This window comes from Strigops habroptila, chromosome 3 (assembly GCF_004027225.2).
Source record: "Strigops habroptila isolate Jane chromosome 3, bStrHab1.2.pri, whole genome shotgun sequence".
NCBI lineage: Eukaryota > Metazoa > Chordata > Aves > Psittaciformes > Psittacidae > Strigops > Strigops habroptila.
The window spans coordinates 61,274,945-61,302,605 of record NC_044279.2 but is presented as its reverse complement, the minus strand read 5'-3'; the positions used below and the strand labels follow the sequence as shown (position 1 = coordinate 61,302,605).

The following is a 27,661-nucleotide window of genomic DNA, read 5'->3' as shown; positions in this document are numbered from 1 at the left end:
TGTGAATTTTTATTGGTTTAATCATACTGTCACATTATCAAAGCACAGAAATAATAACAATCTTTTAATTCTAATTTCAAATGCTGCAAAAGCATGATCTTTCTGTCCTACTTTGTTTCAAATGGGTAAACCCAGAAAAAGGTGACTAAAGATCTTTCCTGCATGCTCCATTCAGTGAATATAAAATTACAACCCTGGGAAATCATTCTTGAAAATTACTGTACAGGTTCAACCTAAGTTACTGAAAATCACCACCTACCAAGTTACTTTAATAAACTCCATTATTCATCAAAGCTGTTGGCATGTTACCTAGATGATACCTGTCTTTGGAGCTGGTGCTGCCTTCTTGTTCCTTGCGAGAAATGCACCAAGTACAGCATTTTCCTCTTCCAGGACTAGGACCTCCTAGCTGATTTGGTGACATGAAATATTTTCTTATGATATTGCTTAGAGTGGACCTGTGTCCTGAAATTTTGAAGCCTCCAGTTGTATGACTGGTTTTGTTTTCCATTTCCCTGTAACATATCTCTCTTTGTTTGGCTTTAAGAAGCTGTAAAGAAATGCCTTAAATTATGGTCCAGAGCAGACAGAGAACTGATCTGTAGATCCATAAAAGACTGAGCTCCTTCTGCATCCCTCCTAGTCATGTCCCAAAACCTCCAGTAGTATCAGGGAGGTTTCTTTAGGTCTTAAATTTTAAGCTCTGGGACCATTTTCACCAACCTAATTTCCTCATAAAGTATTGAATAGATTTGGCAGGTTCTTATCTTTCAGGGCTACAATGACAATAAAGCATAAAGAATTTAGGCTGAATATATCGTTTAAATTCAACAGCTTGGACCAAAACCTTCACTTATGTGAACATAAGTGAGGAATGAAGAAAGACAGGCTAAACCAAGTGATTACTGTGGCTTTGTCACAGAGACTGTCTGAACTGTGGAAGAAGACAAGCTTGACAGAAGTATTAGGTGTAAATTGTGGATATTGAAAACTAAATTTGTCTTAAATCTATCAGGCTGGAAAACAGTAGGTATAATCACTGTTGTAACCAAGCAAGGTGATACATGAGACACGGCAGATAAATGGGAGAACAGTCTGATGTATCATGTCCTGCCAGCTTGCTGTAGATTTGTAAGGACATCTGTTAACCTCCTTCTCTCTCCTTATTGCTCGAATAGTCAAGTAGTCATGCATGGAATAAAAAGTGCAGAAGGTGAGCATACTAACCAGTGCTTGTGGCTGAGCCTGGCTTTCCCAGAGTAATCACTGCCTTAAAAATAAATTATTTATGTTTGGTTGGAAAAAAATCTTTTGTGCCAGTGTTCTCAGAGAGCAGACACAAAACATTCATTTATGGGTGGAGGTGCTATAACTGATAAAATTAGCTCTAAATGATCATATTGTTGATTGGGTTGCTGAACTGTAGTTGAGTATATCGAGGCTACACTCAGAGACCCTTCTGTTCAGAAGTCAGTGTAAACATATGTAACGTAAGCATCCTTCCACCAGAAAACTTGCAGTCTGGAAACTGCCAACAAGAAATAACGAAGGAAGCTCACTGTCCAAGACTTAGATGATATCAATGCATTGGAGCATTTACTGTTTTCTGACAATACTTATGTTGGATCGTGTACACAAAAGCAAAGCCCTCACCCTATGGGCTCACTGCTGTCTGGCACAGGGGGCATGCTGACAGGAGATGTGGAAGTTTCATCTAGTCGTAGCACGACAACTTTCTATCCATTTTCAACTATTGCAAGCTTGACAATTAAAGCTGTGTTTCATGAAGGGATTTGAATTTCAAAAATTAAATCACCAGTAGAAGACAGCCCATCCCACACCAGGAGATATTCTAGAAGAAAAGGCTAAGATAGGAAAATGTGGTTAATGGCAGTAAAGGGTGCTATTGCTGGCTGTTTGGAGATGTAAAAGGCTGAAGTCCTCAATGCTTTTTCAGCCTCTGTCTTTGTGGCTAAGACCTGGCTTCAGGAATCCGAGGCCCCTGAGGTGTGAGAGAAAGTCTAAAATGCTGAAGGCTTTATTCTCAGTGATTGGCATCAGTTTAGAGTGCACTTAAACAAACTGGATGTACACAAGTCTGTGGGATCTGATGGGAAGCAGCCATGTGTATAAATACCCGATGGGGAGAGTAAAGCAGATGGAGCCAGACTCTTCTCAGTGGTATTTGGTGACAGGACAAGAGACAACAGGCACAGGCTGAAATGCAGGAATCACCATTTAAAAACAAGAAAGGATGGGGGTTGTCCATTGGAGGAGGTTGCCCAGAGAGGTTGTGGAGCTTCCCTTCTTGGAGATACTCAGAATTGAACTGGGCATGATCCTGAACAGCCTGCATTAGCTGACCCTGCCTTTAGTAGGGGAGTTGGACTAGATGATCTCTAAAGGTGCCTTCCAACCTTTCTGCAGTTCTTTAACGTGATGCTTTTATTTTAGAGCAGATAGTAGTATGTATACCTTTTATTGTGGGATGTGGGAAAAACAGAGGAAAGGAAAGAGATAGGGCATACTTGCAGACATACTTAGATCACATAGGGAAATAAGGTTGTTACATGTGTCTTCACACTGCAATTAAATCACCATGGCATTTGATGGTAATTTGTCTTTGTACACAAATTAGGTAATACCTTACTGGAAAATGTCATGGAAAGATTGCATTTGTTTGTTTCCTAGCAAAGGCTTTCAAAGAGACACATCATTTGCTAAATATTAATTTCTCATCATTTATCTCAATTCATTGTTTTTCACATTTATTTTTTTTTTACATATTGCTCTACAGCTGATTGTAAATTCCAACCTTGGATTAGCTCATCTGCTTACACTTGTGATTTTGTTACACAGCTAAATGTGCTGTAAGATATCCCAGGGCAGAACTTCTGTGGATGCATCCTTTTACCCAGGATTATTGTCAAGGTTCTCCTTTTTCTGTCTACTAGGTGAATGATGATGTTGGAATTGACTGGACTAATGAGAACGACCGCTTGCTGGTTTGTCAGATGTGCATCAAACTGGCTGACATAAATGGCCCTGCAAAATGCAAAGATTTGCATCTGCAATGGACAGAAGGCATTGTCAATGAGTTTTACGAACAGGTAAATAAGTACATGTCCCAAGTGGTATCTGCTGGTTGCATGTCTTGTGTTAAACAGTCCTGCAGCATGCAGGTGATAAGTGAAAATCACAGAGAATAGGAGTGAAGGGGATGGCTACACTAGTCCATCCTTTTGCTGGACCACTGAAGCCAATTTGTCATTGATGCTTCTGATGTGTCCTCAAAGACCTTTTATGATGGGGTTTCTACAGGCTTAACTGTTCCCCTATGGCACTACCCTTACAGTGAACATAATGAATAAGTTTTCCTTTCCTCTTTTTTTTTTTTCTCTGTTTGCAGTGGTCATGTCTCCCTTTCAGTCTTCTTTAATGCAAACTATGTTTTCATCCTTTCTTCTTTCCAAGACATCAGCTCGTTCTCATTGCTCTCCTCTGCAGTCACTCCAGGTGGCTCTCAAGTTTATTGACGTGTGGACTCCAAAATTGGACACAACATCCTTGTTGAGATGATCTAAACAGAGCGACAGAATTATTTTTAGCTTCCCTGTGGGCCACATCTTTGTTCACACACACAGGACCTTTATGTGCTGAGCACAACTGTAGCATTGACTTTCAGTTTATCACAGACTAACCATATCTGCTTGCTACACATTGATCCTGACTCATACTTTATTTTTGAAGATAACACTTTCAGCTTTTAGTTTTGTCCGTAGAACTGCACTAATTATGCAAGGCTTAGCTGATGGTAGCACAAGAAAGGAGGACAGCCACTGATTTACAAAGACCTGGGAATAGAGCCAGGCACTGGTCCTCTCCTGCTAGGTGTAAAGGAGCCCTTAATTAAACCTTTTCTCATTATAACCTATTTAGCCCTGCTGAGTGCAAGGCACAGGGCTGTTCCCACACTATTCCTCTGTTTCCCAAGTGGGAACATGTTTTGAATGTGCTGATTAGAGTAAACTCTACATCCTGTCTTTTTGAGAGGAAGAAAGCAGGTTAAATCACTGAGCCAGACACCCCACAGATTTCTCAAGGAGGCTGTAGAGTAACTTGAAGTCACAGACTAATCCTTTTTAAAGCCTTTTCATCTTCTCTTAAATTTACTGTACATACAGTTTGAAAAAAAGCAGGATTTTCTGCTGCTTCTGCCATCTGAAGTATGTAAAGAAATAGGAAAAGGGATAAAATTCAGACGTCGACCTGAAGCTCCTTCATTTATGTCAGATGTCCGGAGAAAAAGAGAGAACAATGACCCTTACACGTATTACATATATAGGTGGTTCCATTTTTCTTTTCATTTTTTTCTTAAAGAAAGAGAGTCCCATAAAAAGCGGTCAACCTTCATGTCCCAAATACTCTTTCAGGAGATACTTTTCTTCATATTTGTTTTCATTAAAACTCTCCCAACAAATTGTACTTCACTCAATTCTGGTGATGATCATAGCTTGTGTGGGTCACTACTGCATGCAGACAAAACCTGTTACTCGGATATATGGTATGACTCTTCTTTGATCCCACATAACTAATGTCAGAGGGTAGTAAGTGCTCCAACACATAAATATTGTCAAAGTGTTGGATAGTGAGTTCTAACTCAAGCTTCAGAGGAGCACGTGTGGGAGGATACTGTGTTATCTGTTCCAGAGTAGGAATCTGGGTTGCTTTCCATCAGTCAGAAAGGTGTGCTACTAATGTTTTCACGCTCTTGGAAACTGCTTCAAAGGGCTGTTGGAGATTATCTTTCTTATAATCCTGTTAAATTAAATAAATAAATAAATCTACATTCACAATTTATCCTCTCTGCAAAATTTGATTCAGAATAACATGTTATCTAGGTTCTCAATTTATTTAACCTAGGTTGAAATCTGATTTTCTTTAACATAATATGGTATGAGAGGTGTATCGAGCCTCTCTAATGCTTTTGATTATCAGATTTTTTTCAGAGAGGGGAAACGTCTTCTTTTCTCATTTCCAAAAAGGAGATTTTTATGGGAAGTTTACATTTCCCTAGGACTGTTATCAAAAAACATACATATGTGCATTCAACCTCTCTTGTGAAAATAATGAAATATCTTTCTTAAATTTCCTTTAATAAACAACAATTTTTTTGAAAAAATAACTCCTATATGAAGAAAAATTCCTAGTTAAAAACATGTTGAACAGAAATATTAAAAATCCTGTGCCATATAGTTATAGCATGTTTCCTTTTCTTCCCTCCCCATGCTCAGCACTTATTTGAAGACAGGTTAGACATATTAAAAAGAACAAAAAACACACTGCAAGATGTTTCACATAATAAATTATGTTTTAACAGATCATGAAAAAAGAACTTATAAACATTTAAAGAGTCAGCTTTCTTCCCATTACTGATACCTCACACCCAGGAAATCTCAGATGTGTTACTATAAAGAAGAGTGAGCTGCCACCTCTTCTTAATTTGCTTGCAATTTCAGGAATGGATAGCATGTTTCAGTGTTTTGTTAATACTAATAGTTTGCATTTAATATTTGAACATAACATTTGGGGGTAGGTTATTATAAAAGTAACAAAACACAAGGAAATGAGATATTCATTGTACATACTTAAAAATCTAACTCTTATTCTTCGGCCTGATCAAATACATTGTCTATGACTTTTGGAAAAATTAGGTTACAAGGAGATAAATTCGATCTATCTAGAACATAATGGAAACTGAAAATATCTCTCCAAATTCTAATCTTTATTCTCAAATATAAATCTCTGTATTGCATTAAAAATTAATTTTCATATTAGGCTTGATTAACAGGATTAGATTTTTTGCTTGGGCAGATGGCATACAGCCTTAACATGTCCACTCAGCTGAAAACTCACTGATATCACCAGAAGGTTTGCTGTGATGGGGATAAGTGAGTATGCCATACTTAGTTCTGCAAGTTTTACTTTCTTTTACATGATGTGAGAGGAGGGAGAAGAAAGTCTTCCTATACCTCCCCTCTACCCTCTTTCCCCAAGAAAATCTAGGAAAAAGCTTAAGGCAAAGATTTACTGCTTCTGAGTAACCCCTGCTTTCATAGGGATCATTCTAATAGTCCTAGGAAACAAATACTTCTGACTTCAAGCCAAGAGGACCCTTCCATGTTATGCATAGTAAGGACAAAATTAATAAGAAAACTAATTCAGTGAGATATCCCGTGCTTGTAGTTCAGTCTTGTTCCCTGCAAACAGGTGACTGGCTACAAGGTTGTTGAACTAACAATCACGAAATCAGAAGGGATTTCTATTTTAATAATATGAAGAAAGGAAGAAATTAATTATTTTCACATTTTCACGCTCACAGTGTAAAGTATAGGACAAGGGCAGTGGGTATCCTTTTGCACAGCAGTCAAATAACATCCTTGTTAAATTCACACTATCAGTGGTGGGTTCTTACAAGAAAAGAGCTGTAACTTCAATTAACCAGTTGATGTGATGTCACTGTAGTAATTTCATGCTGCTGTGCTATGGAAGTGGCATTACAGATGAATTATTATTCTTTCATCATTTTTAATTGGTTTGATGTGCATTACTCCTTTTCATGGTTTTGTTTCATTTACTTCAGAGAAATTACTGCTATTTTTCATCTCCAGGGCGATGAAGAGGCTAGCCTGGGCTTGCCAATCAGTCCCTTCATGGATCGCTCTGCTCCTCAGCTGGCACACCTCCAGGAATCTTTCATCACTCACATTGTGGGACCACTATGTAACTCCTATGACTCAGCAGGACTGATGCCAGGAAAATGGATAGAAGATAGTGATGAATCAGGAGACACTGATGAGCATGAAGAGGAAGAAACAGCAGAAATGGAAACTTGTGAAAATGCTGAATCCAGTAAGTTGGTCACACTTCAATTTTTCAACAGAGAAAGTTTCATATTGTGGCCAAAAGGCTAAACAGACATGCTGTAAAAGCACAGAGACCATGAAGTGGTCATGTTCAACATGCGCTTCTCCAAAGTTACAGTGATTCAGTGCTGCCTTTGGTGAAGCTGGAATATAGCCGATTACGTTGGTAATGGAGACCCTCCAAGTTTTCAGGACTGATGTGTATTGCTGTTCTTATCTACTACTCATTTCTACCTTCAGTTGAGGTTTCTGGTGGTGGATCAGCCGTCTGTGCGTGACACTTTTTAGACTCTTTTTAGATTGTAAGTAGACAGCAACGATTTCAATTGCAGAAAGGATGATTGAGAGATTTTTCATGGAAAGCACTCATCATTTCCATGAGTTAGCATGATGTACAGGAACACTAGAATGAGGCTCTGAGATGCTGATGCAGTAAAAAAGGTTTTAGCAATGGAAGTGTTTTAATGCAAATCTCTTCAAGATAATGTGTGGATAAGAACAGGGAGAGACTTGGCACTGAGCATTGCTGTGTTGTCTGTTCAGAGCTGTGTTGCTTGGCCTTTCTGGCTAAAGGTTACTAAATCAGTAACTAAAGCAAATAGTCTCCTGCCTCTACTTCAGAAGGGCAACAGTGCCAACATTTGTCATACTCAGAGGAAAACTGTACCTTGAAAGATCTCAGGAACTCATTGGAAGTGTTTTTTAAGAGAAAAGGCTGCATCTGTAGACCTGTTTGTTTTACCAGTTTAATCCTGCGTGATTTACCTTTTCCTCTCTTTTGTGTTCCTCCTTCCTCTGAATTTCCTACTACTGTTCTTTTATTTCCTTCCTCCTGGTCATATTTCTCCCCTTCCCTATATCTAATCTTTCTAGAAAGCACCAGCCTTACATGCACTAGTGAAATACTGATATATTGATTTTTCTCTTAACAGCCTCACTTTTTCTGTTCTTTCCCACACATTTTCATGCCCATTACTATTTTCTGTTGGGAAAGCTGAGAAGTGGAAAGATTTGATGACTGCAATAAGTCACATAAGGATATGGAACTAAAATTTGCATTTCCTGATGTGTATAATTGACCTTATGTGTCTAGTAAGATACAAGGGTATACATTTTGTATTTAAGAGATCACTGCTGTTGTTCACTCAGACACGTTTGCTTGTATCGTAAGTTTAGCAGGTTCACATGCACAAAAGATGTTGTTGAGAACAGCAAATGCTAGGTAATACAGCCCACACAGGTTTGTTTTGACACCTTGTGATCTATCAGCTTTGTAATAGCAGGCGGAGCCACATGTTGTAGTAGCAGATTGGCACTTAAGCAGTCGCCTACCAGAGGGAAAACTTATGTGATTAGTAACCAACATAGACCCCAAAGCCTGAAAATGATATTGCAGTATTAAAAAGAAAGATGAAGGATGTTCTCATTTATCCGTTGGAGTGTCTAACCTTACTTGGAAAACCTTAGTTCCCTTTCACTTCATTTCTCTATTCACTTACTTTCTGTATCACTGCTGGTCAAGTCCACCAGTGCTGCTTTCAGGTTAAAAGCACAGACCATTATTAACCCTTGTCACATTGCAAACAGACCATTTTTTATTTGTCTTCTGTTTTCTTTTTCGCATTCTACTCCATGACAGTACTTTAATACTCAACCTGGTGCTTTTAGACTCTCTTTTCTTCAAAACCTTAAAAATGAATAAATCAGAAGTTTTGAAATATCCAAACAAGTTCTTTCTATTTCATTCTTACCAAATGTGGGGTTCTTGTTTCTTGATTATACCAACATATTGCAAACTGGTTTCTTCCAGTTCCCTAAATTCTCTGTGACTGTGTGGATCTGAATCAGGCATATACAGCATCTTTTGTGTCAATATAGAGGTCTTACACATCATTAGAAATTTATACCTATCACCAACACAATTTTGGATATTCTAAACTTTCTTAATGAAACAAAAGGTTGAGATGTCAGATACGTACATAGAGAAAGTTGTGTAAATGTCGGTGAAGTTCTTTTTCTTGATGGAAATGCCTTTTAGGCAGGTGGAAATGTAATTGTAGCAGAAAACACTTCACCTAGGTCCTGATAATTCACTAAAGCGTTTGAGATAAAGAGTTATTAAACCTTAAGGTAGCTTAAAATCTTTTTTGTTATTATTAAGAGTATGTAATTCCCCCAAAGTTCTGATGCAAGTATAAGAATTAAACAGACTCAGTCTTTAGTAATTCAGAGCACAGCAAGTGCTTGCCTGGTGTCTGCAGAGAGCAGCAAGATGCAGGGTCACCCAGGAAACCCAGGAGAGAATGTCCTGCTGCAGCATTGGCAGAGTAGGGACTTCTTACTAGTGCTAAACCTGAAGGTTTCCTACAGGCAACCAAGGGCTTTCTAATGAAGGCTTGAATTGGATTTGGTTTGTGCTCGGTGAAAAGCTCTTTGTTTCCAGTTCAAAAGCTTCAAGGGCTAAACATTTTGGATCCTGACACAGACATACTTTAGGCAACCTGCAAATACTAATCTACGCAAATTTATTTGGTACAAAACATTCCTCTACGTCATTTTCTTTAAAAGAGAAATCAGCAGTTGTCTTTGGAGGGGTTATTATTTCAGCTGTGTGACTGCCATTGCCACTGTTAATGACCAGGGAAAATTTTCAAGCTTTGTACCATTCAGAATTTAAGAATCTCTGTTGGACAGGCTATACTGATACAGATAAAACCACATTTCAGACAGCAAAACACTTGCAGTGCAGCGGTGTCAGGAGCCATGAGAACTACCACTTGCAAAAACATTTTTTAGGATAGCAGCAGGGAACTGATGCTTCAAAACCAAAGACAAGCAAGCTCCCTGATAGTATTTAGCTATATGACTACCTTTTCAGTGGTCAGTCTCCATTGCTGAAGCAATGTTGTGCAAAGGCTTTAAGAACATCTCCACCGCAATGGTGGAATGGTCAGTCTCTGGCTTTGAAAAAAGAACATAGGAATGTGTTCCCTCCTTTAATTACTAATGCTTGCTCATTCATTATCCTTCTATAGCTCAGATCAGAGCTAAAATGTGGAGAAAACAAAATTGTGAGGGTTTTTTGGTTTTTTTTGACAGGGCATTCAGCAGGGATCCATTGGGGGCCGGGGGTGGGGGAGAGGACACAGAATGTGATGTATGTGTTACGGAGTAGGTTGATCAGTCTTTAAGTACTTGATACAAAAAAATGAGCAGAAACACCTTAGCAACATGTTTTATGCATAATCATTCAAGCACTGGATGTCTCTGTGAGCTGCATAGTCAGGGACAGCATGCAGCCTATGATAGGATGAAGCTGAGGCTCAAACTATGCAGGAAACCAGTTTGTTCTCCCAGAGGTCTGGAGAGGTATAGCTTTCGGAATTTTGAAGGCTGTTGAAGTTTGTGGGTTTAAAAATCTGTTGATGTGGTTCCTGTATGTCATAGTACACCCTGTCTGCTTTCTGCACCTTCAGTCCCTTTTTCTTCTTCTCTAACAGAAAATAGTACCTTAACGGCACATGGTATTTTGCAGGAAAGAAGAAGTTCAAGAGGAGGAAAATCTACTGTCAGATCACTCAGCACCTGCTTCAGAACCATAAAATGTGGAAGAAAGTAATTGAGGACGAGGAGAGGTTAGCTGGGACAGAGAAGCAAGGCACGGAGCAGTCCACACTGCATCAGTCTTCAGAACAAATCCAGGCCATCAGGGAAGAGGAGGAGGAGAAAGGGAAGCCCAAGAGGGATGAAGAAGAGAACACAACTGTAGAACCAAACCAATGACAATATTTACAGCAGTATTTTAAGACAGATTGACTTGTGCACAGATGCTTTCTCAAGCCAGCACAGCATTTAGACACAACACTGTAGAAGTATGGGATAATGCGCCTACAGCTGTTTAATTTGTTTCTCTTTCCTTTTAACGGTGAGGTACATTGTTTAAACTCCTATGCTCAAGGAAGCTTTCACACTGCGACACCGGCTTTTACAGACTTCCTTTAAAGAGATTTGGGGGGGGGGGGGTGGAATTATATAAATATATATATAACCAGGGTTATTGGCTGCACACTTCAGCAAAATACATTTAATGGTATATTATGGTCACTGTGATATTTACAGAAGAAAGTTATCTAGGGAAATGCTGCTTCTAAAGCACATTTGTGGTTAACAGTAAGGTACCAGTTAAGTAGCTTTTGCTCTTAATGCTGAGGGATAAAAGTTCCAAAGCTTTATATGAATGCTGATATAACCTGCCAACATCTATGTGTGCATGAAGAGGTGTTTGTGGGTGTGAGTGGAAGTAAAGTAATATAGCATAGTTTGAGTTCTTACTACAGTAACTGTAGCACATGTCCTAGCACACGACAACAAGCAGAAGGCCTGAATTTCAGAGAATTTGTCCCTATAAGGGAACTGGAAACCAATTTGAGGAGCTTTGCATTCCCTGCAAGTCCCAGTTTACACTCCAGCTGCAGGCAGCAGCCTTTCAGTAGGGGTTGAGGTGGCCCAGGCTGCTGGCCTGGCCCCATCCAGCTGTGTGAGCTCCTCTGTCTCTTCGTCATCCTCCTCCTTGGCATTTCCCAGACTGCTGGCAAAAGGGATGTGTCAGGAAATCTATTTTCCAAAGGGGGTTATGAGGGACTGTGTGGCATGCTGGTCTCTTCCCCTTGAGAGGGCCTGGCCCTCTGTAGACTTCTGAGTGCATGAACGACTGTATGGGGCAGTGTGTGTCTTTGGGCAGAAGAGGAGAGGGCAAATGTGTGTATGTACTCAGAAGCCAGAGGCACTCTGTCCTCTTCCTATCTTAACCTTATGCCTCTGTGCATCAGTGGCCAAGTATATAATGTAAGAATGAAGCTAGATTACAACTCTTGAGAACAGAAGAAGGGGAGCGTGGGTCCATGCTCTTCCTCAGAGTAAAAGGCAAATGATGCATTCGGAGCAGTGTGGAGGACAGGTGCCAGTCCTGCATCAACAGGACACGTGTATATCTCAGCAACCACTCACATGAGCTTCAGAGGACTTGTTTTTTAAAGTGTGAGGTGCTGAATGGGAGCAGTTTGTTGCTGGCTTTCTGCTTAGAAGCAGCGTGTTTGATCCCACCCATATACTTTTTTTCTTTTTTCTTTTTTTATTAAGAGAAAGGAAAAGATCGGGCCTGTAGGAAGAACAGATCTTTTTTTGTTGTTGTTCTGTTTATTTGTTTTCTCTGTTGTTTATGCTGTGAGCCAAATGTCTATTTAAAAGGTTGGATATTCACTTTCAATATTTTATTTCACGGTATTATATTTGTCAATGATTAGCTATCTAGATGTAAATATGGAAAAATTTTTATGGGTTCCTGTAGATAATGATATCTTTAAGAAAAAAAAAAAAAAGAAAAAAAGGGAAAAGTTCTTTTGTAAAGCTAATTTTTTAAAAAATAAATACAAAAACATTTGTATACAGTGTAGCTGTTTCCAAACCCACCAAATAAAGTCTTGAGTAATTTGTAGAGACCCTTCTGGGAAGTCAGCGGTCTACAGGATCAAGGCTTTAATATGTTAATGCTCTTGGTGGCAGCACCAACCAGTACCACACAATTTAGAGTTTTGTTCCCCCCAAAAGAATTATATATAGAAAGTTCAGTATCACTCAAAAATCATTTGACTGCATCTGCTTTTTATATTTTGATCCTGCATCCCCTTGCCAGGAAGAGGATTGCTTGCGTAAGAATGCTCGTGAAAGGCAGAATTTGTAGGAGAAGTCCTCTATGTTAAATTTCCAACATTGTATCCATCACTTTTTGCTGTTGTTATGTGTTCACTGTATTTCATGACCCTCTTGGTACCTCCTCAAAAATGCTGGAAAACATTCTCTATCAAAGCCAATCAACATGTGTGTTATCACTTCAGTTTCTTTTTGCTTTGCATTTCCGTTAGCAAGAGCTCAAAACAGGATTGTGATTTCTTACAAGTTGCGTTTGCCTGATGTTGTCCCATCCTACTCTTACCAGTAAAGAAGGCATTTGCCTTTCAACAGAGTGACTCTAGAGTGTGGCTCTGAATGCTCTTAGCAGAAATATTTAGTCAGTGTTTCTCAATGAAATTGGAAAAGCAAAGATCCAAATTGCACTATTATTTTAAAGAGAAAGGATATAGCAGAATTCGTTCAAATGAAAAAAGTTTCCAAGATCTCAACAAGTCTCCACCAATTCCAGCTTGCACTATTTTCACACCTCTTCAGTCACTTTGGTTAATCATTTTATTTGGGGTTTTCTTGTACAAGTTCTCATACCTTATAGTATGAAAAGAATTTAATATGCCTCATTCTGTCCTTATAAAAATTAAACTTACAGAAATATTTTAAAATGTCACATCTCCAAGCACTTTCTTCTCCATTTTCAGTGCATGATCACTGGGACTGGATTTTTATGTCAATTTTTATATTGCCTTTGCTAGAAGAAGAAAAAAGAAGTTATAGCAGAAAGTGTTAGTGGGTGCCCAGTCGGTAAACTTACAGAGAGGCATTCAAGAATGAGGCAAAATCCTGCAAGTGGAGTTCCACATTCTGCTCTAAGCAGGCATACATAGGGTTGAACTAAGACAAATTATCCTGAAAGTGGGCTGAAATGGAACTACTGTATTTGGATTTACTTATTTTCTAGTCATCATTTTTGGTTGCCATTACGTAAAATCATTGTCAGCTTCTAATTTGTTAAGATTTCTTTCTATATTGCCAATGCAGCTGTCACAAATTGTTACTGAAGCCTGTTTGTGGGTATAGTTTGATTAACTGAGGTCTTTTATATCAAAGGAGTTGCTGACAGGCTTAAAATCAGAATGACTGTTGATTTTATCCAAAATGGAAGGAATACCAGTGAAGAAGCTGAAGTAGCTGGGAGTGGTTAACTTGGTAAGAGGTGACTTTTTTTGCATTCCAACTAGTTAGTAATAGAATCCAATTTCTGCAGATGTTCACTCCTTACGCATCTGATTTTTAGACGTTGCAGTGCATTTCTGGCAGGCAAAGATCAGAATTTCCCAGGTTGGCTTAAATATAACACAAAAGAAAATCCAGAAAAATTTATAACAAACATATGAATTCCATTTTTTGTCTGGGGGCTTTTTAGTAGATAATGAAGCAGGTAATTTTCAGGGGGTTTTATAATAGTTTCTAGTCTAAAGGAAGCAAAACTTTTGACCTGCAGTTACAGCAAACTTTTGGAGGCTAGATCTTGATAGTTTTCCACTTTGTGTAGTCCTTTGGTGTTGCAAATCACAAATAAACTACAGCCTGTGCAATATTTTTGGGGAAAAGAAAAAACAATAATGAAAAATAATTGCATTCTATCAGTGAAGTGATCAGATTTCAGGTGGGTTTACGATGTTGTTATGGGTTTCTGGTATATACAGTATGCAGAGAGGTTTGTTAGATACCATAGAAAGCAAACCCCATTTAAACAGTGTTTTGCAGTAACAAAAATTTATGTATTTTAGTTTTTGAGTTCTTTAAAAATAGGAAAAGCTTTTTGCAGTGCTGGCAGCTCCAGTGCAGTGAACACTTTGCCCATCACATAGCAACCACATATAAGCCCTTTTGTCCTCATATTCCCAGTTTGCTCAATAGTCACATGCTGTTTATAAATAGTGGAATATAACTTCTCTCATTATGTTTGTGTTGCAGAAGGAACACATGAAAGTAAAGAGTGAGAACACCCCAAACTGTTTATGTTATTACTTTTTCTTTTGAGGACAAGTCTGAGACTTTAGTTTCCAAGAACCCAAAAATGCCTGTGTCTAGAAGTAACAATTTCCACCATATTCAAAGGGCCATAGTTTACTATTTATGTTCTAGTTCTTGAGGAAACCTGGCATTTCTTGGTTTGTTTTGAGCCTGTGTATAGAGCATGTTGATGTTCATCTCTGAAAATCATCTGCCTTCTCCAGTAGGAAGATGGTGTTCGATGCGATGTTGCAAGCCATGTATCAGAAGTGAGTCGCAGGAATCTACTAGGCAAAAGGAATTTTACTGTGCTCTGTGCAGCGTTTTGAACTCCCTTCCTCTCTGAGTGAAATCCTTACAGAAAGCTGGGGAAATGGCTGTGTGTCACCAATGGCCTTCCCTGTGGCAAAGGACAGTCACGTTCTGGCAGCAAATGATTCCCAGGCCAGATGCAATTTGAGAATGCATTTGTTAACAATGCAAGGATAGTTGTTCATCAGTTTTTACCCTCATATCATGTGTGAATGTCTTTCTGCATCATCATCAATTAAAATCCAAGGTTGTGATTGCTCAGGACCTTTTGAGAGGATGCATTTGGGTAAAACCTTAACATAAAACTCTTAATGCACTATTAGAAGTTCATAAGATCTTGATGGTCTGAATTGGAAAGTAAGTTAAGTCTGTAAAGGTTCAGATAGATGCTTCTGAAAGTACCATTTAGCATCCAAACAAGTTCTGTACCCAACTCTCCTTATATGCTTTCCATCCTGGACATTAAGTTCACATGTTTTCTTTAGAAAGTTCTCCTAAGTTTCTCTTTGCTTTTTAGATACAAGACATTTTCTGAAATTCTGGCCATATCTTTCTTACTTGCTTCAGAAACACCCCAGAAAGTATCATGCCTTGTGGAGAAGCCAAGGATCTTGTCACACTGAGCATCAGTCAGTGGTACAGCCCATGAGACACACTGACAGCCAGCCCCATGCCCATGCTGCTGAGCTGTGAGCTGAGAAGGTCTGGGTTAGCTGTCAGTTTGGGTATTCAGCAGCCTGAGCCCCACCAGTTTTTTGTGAGGCTTGGGATCTTAAGAGAATTTTGTCAATTTGCAAAATGAACCTTGGGCACTTTTGAAACTTTTACCATAAGTATAATCCAGAAAAAAGTTTGTGGTTGGTCCCAGGTGTTAATGAAGTACTTGAAGACTGCAAAGTCTCATTAATTATCTGGGACATGCTGCTTGGTCAATGTGGTGTGATCCTGTGCTGGTGATGGTGAGAGCTTTGCTGTTGATGAGTCCACCAGGTTGCAGGTTTGAGTCCACTCTCTCACTGATTTTCCGTATGCACAGCCAGATGTGCCAGGCAGTGTGAGCTTGGCAGCCCAGCAAACCCAACTCTGTCCAGGGCTGTGACCCAGAGAAGGCACAAGGCGTTTGACCAGCAAATACCCCATGACATGCACCAGCTGATTCAAGCGTGGAAGAGGCAACACAGATGTGCTGTGGTTCATTCTAGAGCTGAGCTATCTGTCATAGTGTTCACTAGATTTGGAGGGCAGCAATGACAGCCTGTGGCTTTTCTTTCTCTGAAAGAAGAGGCTTTTGACTCTTCAAAAACCTGCAATTCATAAAAATGTATAATATTTGCTACTACTTTTGCAAGGACTGTTATGGTTAAGATGTTCCAATGTTATTGGCTTAAGGAAGAAAGATTTCAATTTAAGGACAAGTGTGAGAATTTCTTAATATCCATTCCATGGCCTCGTGGGTGGAAGATTAGATTGAGGCACATTCCCAGAGCAGAGAACCTGCCTCTCTCAGGTCTGCTGCAGGCACCGTAGCTGGGAGGCAGGCAGGGATGGTTGCTTGCTCTTTCCAGTGTCAGGCCTGGACACTGGCCTGAGAACTTGGGTATTCCTCAGCTGTCAGCACAGTGCTGGTATAATTATTCCTCAAGTTGATGGAGTTGTAAACATACAGGGATAAAGTTAAACTGGCAATTCTTGGGGCAGAGAAAAGGAAATTGTAGTCCAGTATGAAACATTCTTTGTACAACACAATATTCCTTTTCTTTCAAAATCAAATGTAATCCCCCTAAAAAGAAGTAGAGATGGAGTTTTTGGGGTTTTAATTACTGTTTGATGTTGCAACATTAGTCAAAAGAGTGGCAGCACTAAAGATAATTATTCCTGTTAACTGGAGGGGATCGTCTTTTTTTTTATTTTTTTATATATTTTTAGGTGAATCAACAAGTAAGAGTGTCCATGCCTGCTGAAGAAAATGCATATTAAGTGTTTCTGAACAGATGGGGGAACAATTGAAATTATGTGGCAGCTGTCTTAAGCAGTCATTGGAAGAGCTAGCAAAAAATACGGTTTATTGGAGGCAAACTTTGAATTAGAGCAAAATAGCACCAGTACTTTTGAGAGCAACTTTGTATGATAAACCTTTCTTTGGCTTTCATCACTTGCATTTAGCAAAACAGCATTCCCCTGGAGGTAAATCAAAGCAGGTTTTAGCCCCTGCTGTGGTAGTTGTTGAATCCCAGTGGTGGAGGGAGCAGTGCAAGAGTTATCCTACGCTTACATCCTAATTATGATTTATTCAGAGGCCATTAGTGGGATTTTCCTGGCAGGCAGGTGTTCTCTTGATGAAAAATACATCATGCCTCCTTGGTAGTTTGCAGACCTTGCCCACATTAGCACCCGCCTGAATTCTTAGGACAACACAAGCTCCTCATAGCCTGCAGGCGGAAAGGTGTGGGTGGATTTTTGGAGATTCTATTTTTGCAATGACAAAAGGGGGCAAAAGCTTAAGCTAGTTAACACACTTCTTTGATAAAACTGAAACAACAGTAAGCATTGTGCGGTTTGAAAGCTTGCCAATGTCACTTGAGGTGTTTGCCAAAATTCCCCAAGTGCTTGCACATGTAAAACTGTTTCTTCTGGAAGGTGATGAGTTCAGGTAAAACCAATTGGTCTTGGACATGGTCTGTCAAGCTGAAGGACAGTAGTAGTAAACCAATACTAAACCAAGAAGAATTTTTGACTTAAGTACTTTAATTCTCCCTCATTAAAGAAAATTTTGCTTGGTGCTAGAGGAGGAAAAAATATGATGATATTTATTTCAGTTCAGCTTTTCAGGTGGCTAGTCCATGCCAGTGTTTCTTACTTCCAATGCCAAGGTATAGAAATGAGACAACAGATGAGACTTGTTCTGCCGTGGATGGCATATGGGATCTATGTGCACCAAGGAGCACCACTGAAATCTGCAGTTGCAGAAGGTGGTATTCCCAGCAGTGAATTAGATAGGGAAATCCAATTTTTTTCTGTATGTGTGGAAGTATAACAGCAGGTATAAAGGACTTTGCTACAGCTTTTGACCGTGTATCCTCTTATGATTGAATTCTCTTTTCCTAATTAAAAAAAACCAAAAACCAACCCACAGAAATCAGATCAAATAAGCAAAACACAGTGTGTGCTGTGGTCCTGGTGAGGCAGGCGTGTGTTAGCTTGCTTTTCCTCAGGCGTACAAGTGGAGCTGCACTTGCACTATTGACCTGCACCATTGACACTCCTGGTGTGGAGTCCCAGGCAGCACGGCATGGCATGGGGGAAGGAACTGAACAAATGCTGAATTTCAGGGGGCTGTTGTAAAGTAGAAATACCTTAGAGTAGGTAATCCAACTCTGTGTGCACCCCACCGTGGTTTGCTTACAGCGATAGCCCCAAGGCAGTGGTCTTAGATGCTCTGGTTTTCAACATCATCTTCCTTTACCACAGCAAACACTTACAAACAGTTAATGTGAATTAGCAATTGGTCTTTGCTTTTAAATGTTTATATAAAAGAGATTGAAGGGTTTGGGTTTTGTTGTGGTTGGTTTTTTCCTCCCCAACCTTAGTCATTTTGCCCTCATGCTTTCATAAAAAGGAGAAAAAGATAAAAGGTCTATAATCTGATCAGAGAGAAAACACTTAAGGGTTTGCCATGTGTGTACATACTACTCGAGGTAGAAAGCCTGTTGTCTGTTAAAGCTATCTTTCCTGTTCAAAATTCCTGCCTGATTCTGACACATGATGAAAATCTGCATTTTAATGCAAAATTTTCTCTTTCAGGTGTTTGCAAACCTTAATACAGTACTGCAGATGGTATCTTAAAAGATCAAAGACAGCGTTAATAACTGCTATGTGGTGTCGATATTTTTAATATTTCAACCATGTCAGCATATATTTGATCATTACTTCTCTAAAGTTAAGTCTTCTTTTCTTGAGTAATCAATGTAAGATGTTTGCATGATGGAAAGTAATTTAAGTTCACTTTTTAAAAAGATGTGATTCGTACTGTATGTTTGTTTAACAGATAAACATTTTCACTGAGGGGTGGCAGTTTTTTTTCTTTCTAGCACTTTTGACAGAAGAACATCTAGGATTTTTTCCAGCAGAAACACATTTTTGTAGCATTTGCCTCCAGTTCTGGAAGTGATACTTTTCAAATATAATTTTTTTCCAGTACAGTTTGGCCATCTGGGTAACAGTATATAAACATATATATCATGTACAATATGTGATTTAAAAAATAAATAATTTTGATTAAAGTAATCATGAAATTAATCAAGCAAAGTCAAAACCCTTTCTGAATGAAAATTTTGTGTGTCTCGATATAATTGAAGCACGTGACCCCCCACCAGATTTTGGGGCCGAATCATAAAAATTTTGTATTTTCAAATTCATAAAAGGCCAATCGAAGTTTTTCTATTTGGGAAAACGCGGAGGAATTTGGTCAGTATACATCCTATGCTTTGAGGTTTGACTCTTGGCCTGGGACCTCGGGGCACTGTGCCCCAGACAGAACTATTTTATGATGCTCATTCAGACTTGGCTGTAGTAGCAAGTTTCTGCAAATCACCCGTGTATCTCCAAATCAATCTCTCCTTGATTTTTTTCACTTCAAAAGGTGAGAAAAAGGTAGGGGGGAATGTAATTTTATATGGCTCTATTTGAAAAGGGTTTTGTGTACCTTTATAATTCTTTTGAAGCAATATTTTAAAAACTAACTGCCAGCCAAAGTGGCAATGAAAAGTGCCATCTTGTTTAGGATTTGTACACACCAGTTTTTAACACAGTGTTCTTTTCACTAAGTACTACATATGTTAATTTATATTTATATATTGTCAATATTGTTGTAACCGAGCTTCTCCTTTCTAAACACTTCAGGAACAAGGCCTTGTATTTTTAGGTGATTTTCATAAACAGAGTAATTCTTTTCCTTTCACTAGTATCTTGCACTCGATACATGTAGCAATACTTAATATATTCTCTTCACAAGTATTTGTTAAGTGATTTAGTTAATGGCTGATAAATGTTTTGTACAAAATAGATTCTGTACAGGAAAAAAATCTTTTAGATAAACATTATTTATTTTTACTGTTTTGTAAGTTAGACACTATAATGAAGCTCCTTTTTGCCAGAATTACTGGAAGTGCCTCTTGGTAAAATGTATTATATAGTAAATATGTATTCAAAATTATTAGAAATACTTGTCACAAAATGAACAATGTGGATGTTGCAATGTGAAGACAAATGTACAACATAAATATAATTCTGTGGTATCCTGTTTGCTGTGTTTCTTTTTCCTTTATTGAACAAATGTGCTTTCAGTGCCCAGCTTTCAGTTTAAGCACCAGACTGCAAATGACCTGTGGCCTCTTCAAACACTGATTCAAATCCAGTAAAGCTAGCGTATATTGAATTACCATTTTAGCTGCCAGCCCTGCTTGGTATGTGTTAGCGACCATGCTCGCATTTATTGGTATCCAGTTATCTGCAACTTTTACTTTTTAAGTATTCTGCACTTTATGTCAGATCACTAATAAATCCTATGTTAAATGCTGTGTGGATAAACCAATCCGTGGAAGGCTTCATTGTAAATATCCTTCTTTAATGATGACCAATATTTCAACATCTGTCATCTGTGTGTTTTTCAGTCCAGTTAATATGGACCATACTGATTGAATGTGGTCTGTATTACATGGCACTATTGAGCCATAGTAATGCAGAGTGACTAATGCTTCCAGAGAAAATGAAATGTGTTACCTTAACAGTGTTTTCCTTATTAATCACAGAAGTAATCTGTTAAAGTGGGTTGTCAGTAAGTGAAATCAATTTTCTTGCAATTAGATTGGTAAGTATATCGTCATTCTTCAGTGAAAGATTTTGCTAGTCCATTTTGTGGGCTGGGATTGACATCTAGCTACTTTCTTGGCTCACTGCTTATAATTTCAAAAAAGCATCTTACTGCTGTCAAAAATTTTCCCAATTTTTTAAGTTTTATTGCCTTCTTTCATCTAACATCTGGAGAGCTCTTCAGCCACCTTATTTGAGATGGCTGCATACAGATTATCTGGATCAAGTGTGTATTTGATTTCCTCGTTTCCTACAACTTAAAATGTCAAAATATGGAAAAGCATCAGCCAAATATCTGGCTGTCAGTTTTGAAGTCCCACAGGTTTATTTGCCCTGTGTCTTAAACTCTGAAAAGCAAAAATGTAAGGAAATTTGCACCAGGGAGTGATTAGGAAGATATTTGGCATCGTTGCCAGTATGAAAGTAGAATATGGTTATACCTACTCTAAGAGAACTGCTTATAAGTCTGCAGCTGGTCTGTCCCAAACCCTTAATAACTCCATAGCATGGAATTATTTGATTCAAAGATTCACTGCTGCCCGCAGAGAAGCATACAACTGGATTAGCAAAGAAAAACTTTTCTTTCAGTACTGCCCATCACAAAGAATAGGGGCTACCAAGGTAAAGAATGCGCTGTCTTTGAAAAACCCCAAACTCTCTCTAGAGCTCTCCAAACAGCAATATGTTCCCATGGGAATTGATGAGCAACAAAACACAGAGCAAAAGCAGTCAATCTGCTAATGAGACCACACATGAGCATGCCTCTCCTGGGGTTCTGATGAAACACAAAGGAGACCATGACGCACAATCAGTAGCAGCTCAATTAAATGTTGCATTTTTGAGGTGTTCAAATTACTCTCAATTTCCCCAGCAATTTCACTTGTCTAAAAGCACTTAAAATGGCTCACTAGAGATCTCAGAGAGCTCTTGGTGCTCTGTTTAGCAATGCTTTCTTTTAACATTTCTTCAATTTTCTCTACAAAATCCCATGGAAATTGATATTATCCCTCATGTCACCATGGACTCCCTGGATATTTGTCAGTGATTCATGTAGGGGTAGAACAGCAAACAGCTTCGACAGTCACATGTGTAACTTCCAGGTGCTATGCTGACTGATAGGGTCTGGAGCTCTTGAGTAGCCATCTCATGCAGTCCAAGGCAGATTTTTAAGCAAAAGGATCCCAAAAACCTGGCATGCTGAGATAGAAACTGCCAAAGCCAGCTAATTTTTTGAACAGTTTCACAGCCGAGGGATGATACCAACATTGCATTAATTCATGAGCCATTGGAGAAAACATGCGACTTTAAAGTTTTACCTAAGGTTTTGATAGCTTGTGTCACACTCAATCCAGACTGCTAGTTATAATCACTAAATAACCTGGGATAGATGCAGTTGTAATGGTTTGGAGATCTGATACAGATAACATGCTGCAACGTCTGCTTCTCTGCAGCCAGGAAATACAAAGCAGAAGGTTCTTCTTTGATCTGCATCATGGCTTCATTTACAGGGACTTTTGTTGTTGCTGGTAAATTACTTCCCTTCACAATTCTTTGCATATGGCAATTGCTTATTACTGTGCTTGCCAAAGGCATCATATTCTACAATTCAATGCCTTCTGTGTAATAAACTCTTCTGCCAAATTCTTTACACCTTCTCTTTCCACATTTCTAGCCAAAGTCTTTGGGTTTAAACCTACTTCAAAGAACTTATCTGCATTACAGAAAGTGTTATGGAATTTTATTAAGATTAATGGTATTAATCCCTAGTGGCTGGACAAATTCCAGTTTCTCTTATTACACTCTTGTAAATTAAAATTCTCCCCAAAGCTCCAGTGGGTACAAATGCTTCCTGCCCTGAAGAGGTATGTCGTGTTACTGGATCTCATTCATTCCCCTTCTCAGGCCTGAAATTTTCACAGCAATCCCTGAAAGCTTCTGACAGCTGAAGTGAATTATCTGTCTCTGGTTCTTTGATGCGGAATGGGTATGCAAGGTTTGTTCTCACAGTGGGTTTCTTACTCATTTGTGTTCTTACCAAGTACATTCTTAGGACTGGCAAGAAAAAGAAGAGAAAAATTAAAATAATGAATCAATTTCAATAAAGTAGCATAGCTAAAGCAATTAAAATTATATAGGCAGTGAAACTGGATTGCTTCATTAGTTAACTCTAAATGTCTTATCTGTATCTGCTTGTCATTGACGGCAAACTACAGATTTGCCTAAGAATCACAGCTAACAGAAATAAGATTTTTGTAAATTGTTAAATTGTACTAAAATTTAAGTACTTGGAGGTGTTTCTTTGACAGAGAAGCTGCTTCCAAGCCATCATGCTTTCCAAGTTCCCTTTATTCTGGCAGCTTCATTTCTAGAGTCAACGGTGATGTAATTCCTTGAGCTTCCTGTTCTTTGGACAAGGATTCAAGAGATCTGGATCTGTTTGAGTTTTTCCTGAGCTCTGCACAAACTTCCTGCATGACCTTGAGCAAAGGCGAACAGTTCAATTCCTCTCCTTCAAATGTGAATATTACTTACCATTTAGTCGACTCTCTCAGTCTTGTCTGATTCACTTTTGCTCCTCTCCAAGGGGTTAGGAGATAATTGCCATAGGAGAAGCCTGGGCCATAAGCAGTTGCTGCCATGACTGACTCTTCTTCTCTGTGAGTTGTTCCAGGCACAGTGAAGCGGTTCAGGGTTGGAGTATTCATGTGCTATCATAAATAAAATAATAAAGGAGTATTTATATAAATAAAGTGTCAGTCTGAGTAGCTGAGGATTCATTCTACGGAGAGTTTCTACATAGCTTTGCTTTGCAATGCAGTATTAAGGCTTGAGAATGTGTTTGCTGTCAGACCATAGAAATCATGTAGAAGTTCAGATTTTAAGGTGCTGTGGTATTCAAAATCCCATTTATATGTTTCGGTTTTCTTTTTTAAAAAAGTTAACATTTTCCTTCCATCAGATAAAAATGTTCCTTTGCAGCTGTTACGCGTGTATTCAGATTTCACTGTAAAGTTTATCTTTACAAGCAAACCTTTACGATTTAAATAAGTCTGTTGGAATATGTTTCAAAAAAACATCTTTTACAAAGGAAAATGTTTCATGCTTCTGAACATGGGGGAGGTTGGGGGGAATTTGAAACTATACAAGGTTAGCATTTGCTCATGAAATGTGCTTGAAGAAGAAGCAGCTGGTTCCCTGGAGCTACGCCTCAGACATCTGTTGTTGTTGGATGGTTTAAAGACTGACCCACAAATCTGCTCTGTTGTTAGTGTATTGATATGTCTATGAATCAAGATTACTTTTGTCACAGCTATTCACTATGGCTAGACTAGGCTTTGTAAATGTAAGTAATTTAACCCTGTGCTTTAGAAATCAAGGTGGTCTGGCTTCTAATTTCCTGTAACTAATACAAAGTAGGAACGCAAAGAAAACAGACCTCAAGGAACAAGCTTTAGTCTGATTCTTTGTCCTGTAGCTGTTTTAAAGGCTTTGTTTCAATTACAGAATAAGTACATGTAAGTAAGCAGTTTCTTTTAGGACTATGGAAAAGCAAAACCTTGCTTGTTTGATTGACTGTCTAGCAAGCTCCCATTGAGTCTTGCGTTGCTGTGCTTGGGAAGTGCTCTGCTGTGGGAGGCACTGAAAAGTGACACACAGGAAGTGTCATGTCCTATATTGGAATTGGTAGTGATTTGTTTCCCAAGTCTCAGTTCTTGTAAGTAAATTGTATAAGGCAATGTACTGCATTGCCTTTCCATGTGATATCCATGGCCTGGGAGGCCTGGAAAACTAATAAATTCCTACCTGGATGAGACTGTCTTCTCTGTCAGATGAACTCACTGAGATTTAGTGAGGATCTTGTATTCATTTACTCTGAGCATCTGGAAAAGTACCATAGAGGACATAAATAAGACCATTTCTGAGGAATCTCTGAAATTAGCTCATAAAGATTCTCTTCTGGAAGGTGTAAGAAAACACGGCATAATGGAAAATACCTTCTCCAGGATGGTTTTGATAAAGTTTCACTTAAGATATTATCTATACCTCTAAAGAAGTCAGAGAAAACTCTATAAAGAAATTCCAGAAAAAGCCCAACTGTGATAGAAAGCTAATGCTGAGGTTTTACAATGAACCAGAAAAGCAGGAAAGATAAGAAGATTGCACTTGATCTTGGGGGCCTCGTTCTTCAAAGCACTGCTTCATCTTAAACTGCATAAAACCATGCACGATGTATTTTTCTGTAAGGCAGAGGACCATGCCCTGATGTTCATCAATATGATTTGTAGCATAATGGGGTCTTAGAAGTTTGCATGAAAGGCACTTATATCAAGAATTTATGACTCTGAACATGAGCCTCACCTATATTCAGGGACAGTGTGGTGAAGGCTACCAGTGGTGAAGTAACTGGTGTCAGAAATCATTGAAGGAGACAAGGTCAGCAACAAAGATTAAAGGTCAGGCACAACTAGTACAGGTCCTGTATGGTGTAAACTGAGTTTTCCTAATAATTAAAGGAAATATGCTGGAAGCTGTTCTCTGAAAGAACTCATAATCACTAATTCTCCTAATCACTAATTCCTGTGGAATATTAGGCTCCTTGATATCTCTTAGAAAAGGGGAAAAGAGATTTCCAAATTTCCAAACCTAAGGATGTAAGATACATCAAAGTACAAAATGTGAATTATGTGCAGTGTAATAAAATTCCAGCCACATTAAGAACCCAAAACGGAGATATAATGAATAATTAGTATTAAATGCAGGAAAGTAGAAGCCTGGTCAAAGGTGCCATGTTTGGCACAGCACCATTTTGAATGTCAGTGAGGTTTTAGCTGCCACGGGAACATACCCTTCCACAAAGGGTGGGAGAGAGATAGAAGGGAAATGAAGGAGAAATTATAGGTTTAATACCTTCCCTGTTTGTATAATTAAAGTTTACAGGTTAGCAGAAGACACATGATTTATAGCCTTCTCAGTTCAAGCAACTACACTGGGAACTAGCGACGTTCTTCACCTTTACACAAACTTGCAAATAATTTTCAAGCGGTTTCATTTGCGACATTGTGACAGAAAAAACACACTGTGACATTGCGACAAAAAAAATTCGAAGGGTGCAAAATTTTCCCTTCCTTGTGGCAAAGGACTTCTCCTACTCTCCCATGCAGTTCTGTCCTCTCTTTTAATGAGTCTTTTCATTCTGGTTTTACATTGTCTTGATGGGGACTTTGCCCTGAGGCTTTTGGGGAGCAGGGCGTACTGAGGGTCTGAATGGGAAATCTTTGTGAATCACCTGTTCACCCTACATCCTACCTTCTCCTATGCACACCACCTTCTCCTCCTCTCTCCCCCTTTTCTTTTCTTTTCTTTTTTTTTACTGGTTCATTTCCCCTTGAAGTCTTTTGTTTCCTGGGAATGAGCAATTAAGAAGATCAGGATTGTTTTTTCTTTCCTCTCCACAAAGCTTTGTCACGTGTCGCATCAAACTCAGCAACTTACAAAGATAAATATCCCCGGGAGGGTTTAGATGCTCTTCAGGATTTCCAGCTAGGATACCCAGCATCTTTGCCTGTGTCTGCACTGTCCTGGAGTTGATAGGGGGGGAGAAAGGAAGAAAAAAGGAAAAGAGGGGGGGGAGGAGGATGGTGGAGAGACGAGTAGCAAATGCTCAGGCTAAAAAAGAGACAAAACAAGTTCTCCCACCCTTATGCTTTTTCCTTTCTCCACCTCCAGTATAAGATGTACCATCCTTAGACAGGGTAATTTCTAAGAGGTGGCTTTCCCCTCCAATTTTTCCTGCTTGTAAGCTGGGATGAGCGCCCATGCATGCATGTATGAGTACACACAGGCAATAGAGGGAGCTTACCTACAAACACTGGTAGGAACCATCTGTGGGAATATCTGCTGGCAGGTAAGATTTGGCTTTTCTTCTTTTCTTTGTTTAGTCACCTTTCAGACAGGATGTTCTTTTCCTGGGTTCATGAGTAAACAGTCTCTGTACCAGTCTCCTTGGCCACATTTTCTAGCAAGTGCAGTTCCTACGCCTCTGGGCTGACACGCAATTAAGGAATGTCTAAGGAGGCTTACTGCAAAGCAAAGGATTTTCCAGAGGGAAGGACTTTTTTTCATTGCCTGGAGTTTGAATGAGTGGTAACTGCCTGGCACTGCCTCAGCCTGCCGTATGCCTGCTCGGAGACAGGTTCATCCTTGGACCTGACCATCAGGCACAGCCCCACTGCCAGCCCCTGGGAGGATGAGCTCTTCTGCCACTCGAGCTGTGTCACAGGTGGGTTATCAGGTGTGCTTTTGGTTGGATAGAAAGCAGAGCCAGCACAGAGGGTTCCCACACCCTGGCCAGATAAAACCAGGAATACAAGGAGAGGTTGGAGCCCCAGCTGTGAGCCCCAGTGACAGGCAGGGAGAAAGTGTGAGTGTGGCCAGCAGCTGTGCTTCAGTCAGAGTGGACTTACTCAGGTGTCACAGGTGTGATGAAGCAAAACTGTAGTGGACGGCTACCAACTCTTCAGAAGAGATAGGCAAGGAAGGAGAGGCGGTGATGGAGCCCTGTATGTTAGGGAGTGTTTTGATTTGTTCTAGCGCCTAATGATGGTGATGATAGGATTGAGTGTTTATGGGTAAGAATCGGAGGGAGGGCGAGCAGGGCAGATAGCATGGTGGGAGTCTGTTATAGACCACCCAACCAGGATGAAGAGGCAGATAAAATATTCTATAAGCAGCTGGGAGTAGTCTCACAATCATCCCTCTGTTATTCTCATGGGGGATTTCAGTTTACCAGATGTCTGCTGGAAATAGAATATATCAGAAAGGAAACAGTCTAGGAGGTTCCTGGGGTGTGT

The 27,661-nt window shown here is 39.3% G+C and overlaps 2 protein-coding genes and 1 long non-coding RNA gene across 10 annotated transcripts in view; 2 read left to right on the top strand and 1 right to left on the bottom strand.

Annotated features, from left to right (window-relative positions):
• Window positions 1-20,241, top strand: part of PDE3A (phosphodiesterase 3A) — a 254,048-nt gene extending 233,807 nt beyond the window's left edge. Inside the window, exons 14-16 of one of the 2 annotated variants that reach the window (XM_032919803.1) lie at window positions 2,955-3,110; window positions 6,672-6,912; window positions 10,462-20,241. In XM_032919803.1, coding sequence (XP_032775694.1) covers window positions 2,955-3,110; window positions 6,672-6,912; window positions 10,462-10,709 — 645 coding nt within the window. In that variant the 3' untranslated portion in view covers window positions 10,710-20,241. The remainder of the gene's footprint in view (window positions 1-2,954; window positions 3,111-6,671; window positions 6,913-10,461) is intronic. The other variant, XM_030479205.1, reaches the window with a different exon arrangement.
• Window positions 20,026-26,871, bottom strand: LOC115605180. The gene is made up of 4 exons (XR_003990530.1): window positions 26,671-26,871; window positions 24,615-24,691; window positions 23,343-23,518; window positions 20,026-22,862 (listed from the first exon to the last, which is right to left on the bottom strand). It is a non-coding gene; the product is annotated as an uncharacterized LOC115605180 (long non-coding RNA).
• Window positions 22,696-27,661, top strand: part of LOC115605179 (solute carrier organic anion transporter family member 1C1-like) — a 31,031-nt gene continuing 26,065 nt past the window's right edge. For 4 of the 7 annotated variants that reach the window (XM_030479213.1, XM_030479211.1, XM_030479210.1 and 1 more), the window contains exon 1: window positions 22,696-22,803. In XM_030479213.1, coding sequence (XP_030335073.1) covers window positions 22,791-22,803 — 13 coding nt within the window. In that variant the 5' untranslated portion in view covers window positions 22,696-22,790. Of the gene's footprint in view, window positions 22,804-26,340; window positions 26,716-26,844; window positions 27,091-27,661 lie in introns of those variants that run through there. The other 3 variants (XM_030479208.1, XM_030479209.1, XM_030479214.1) reach the window with 3 other exon arrangements.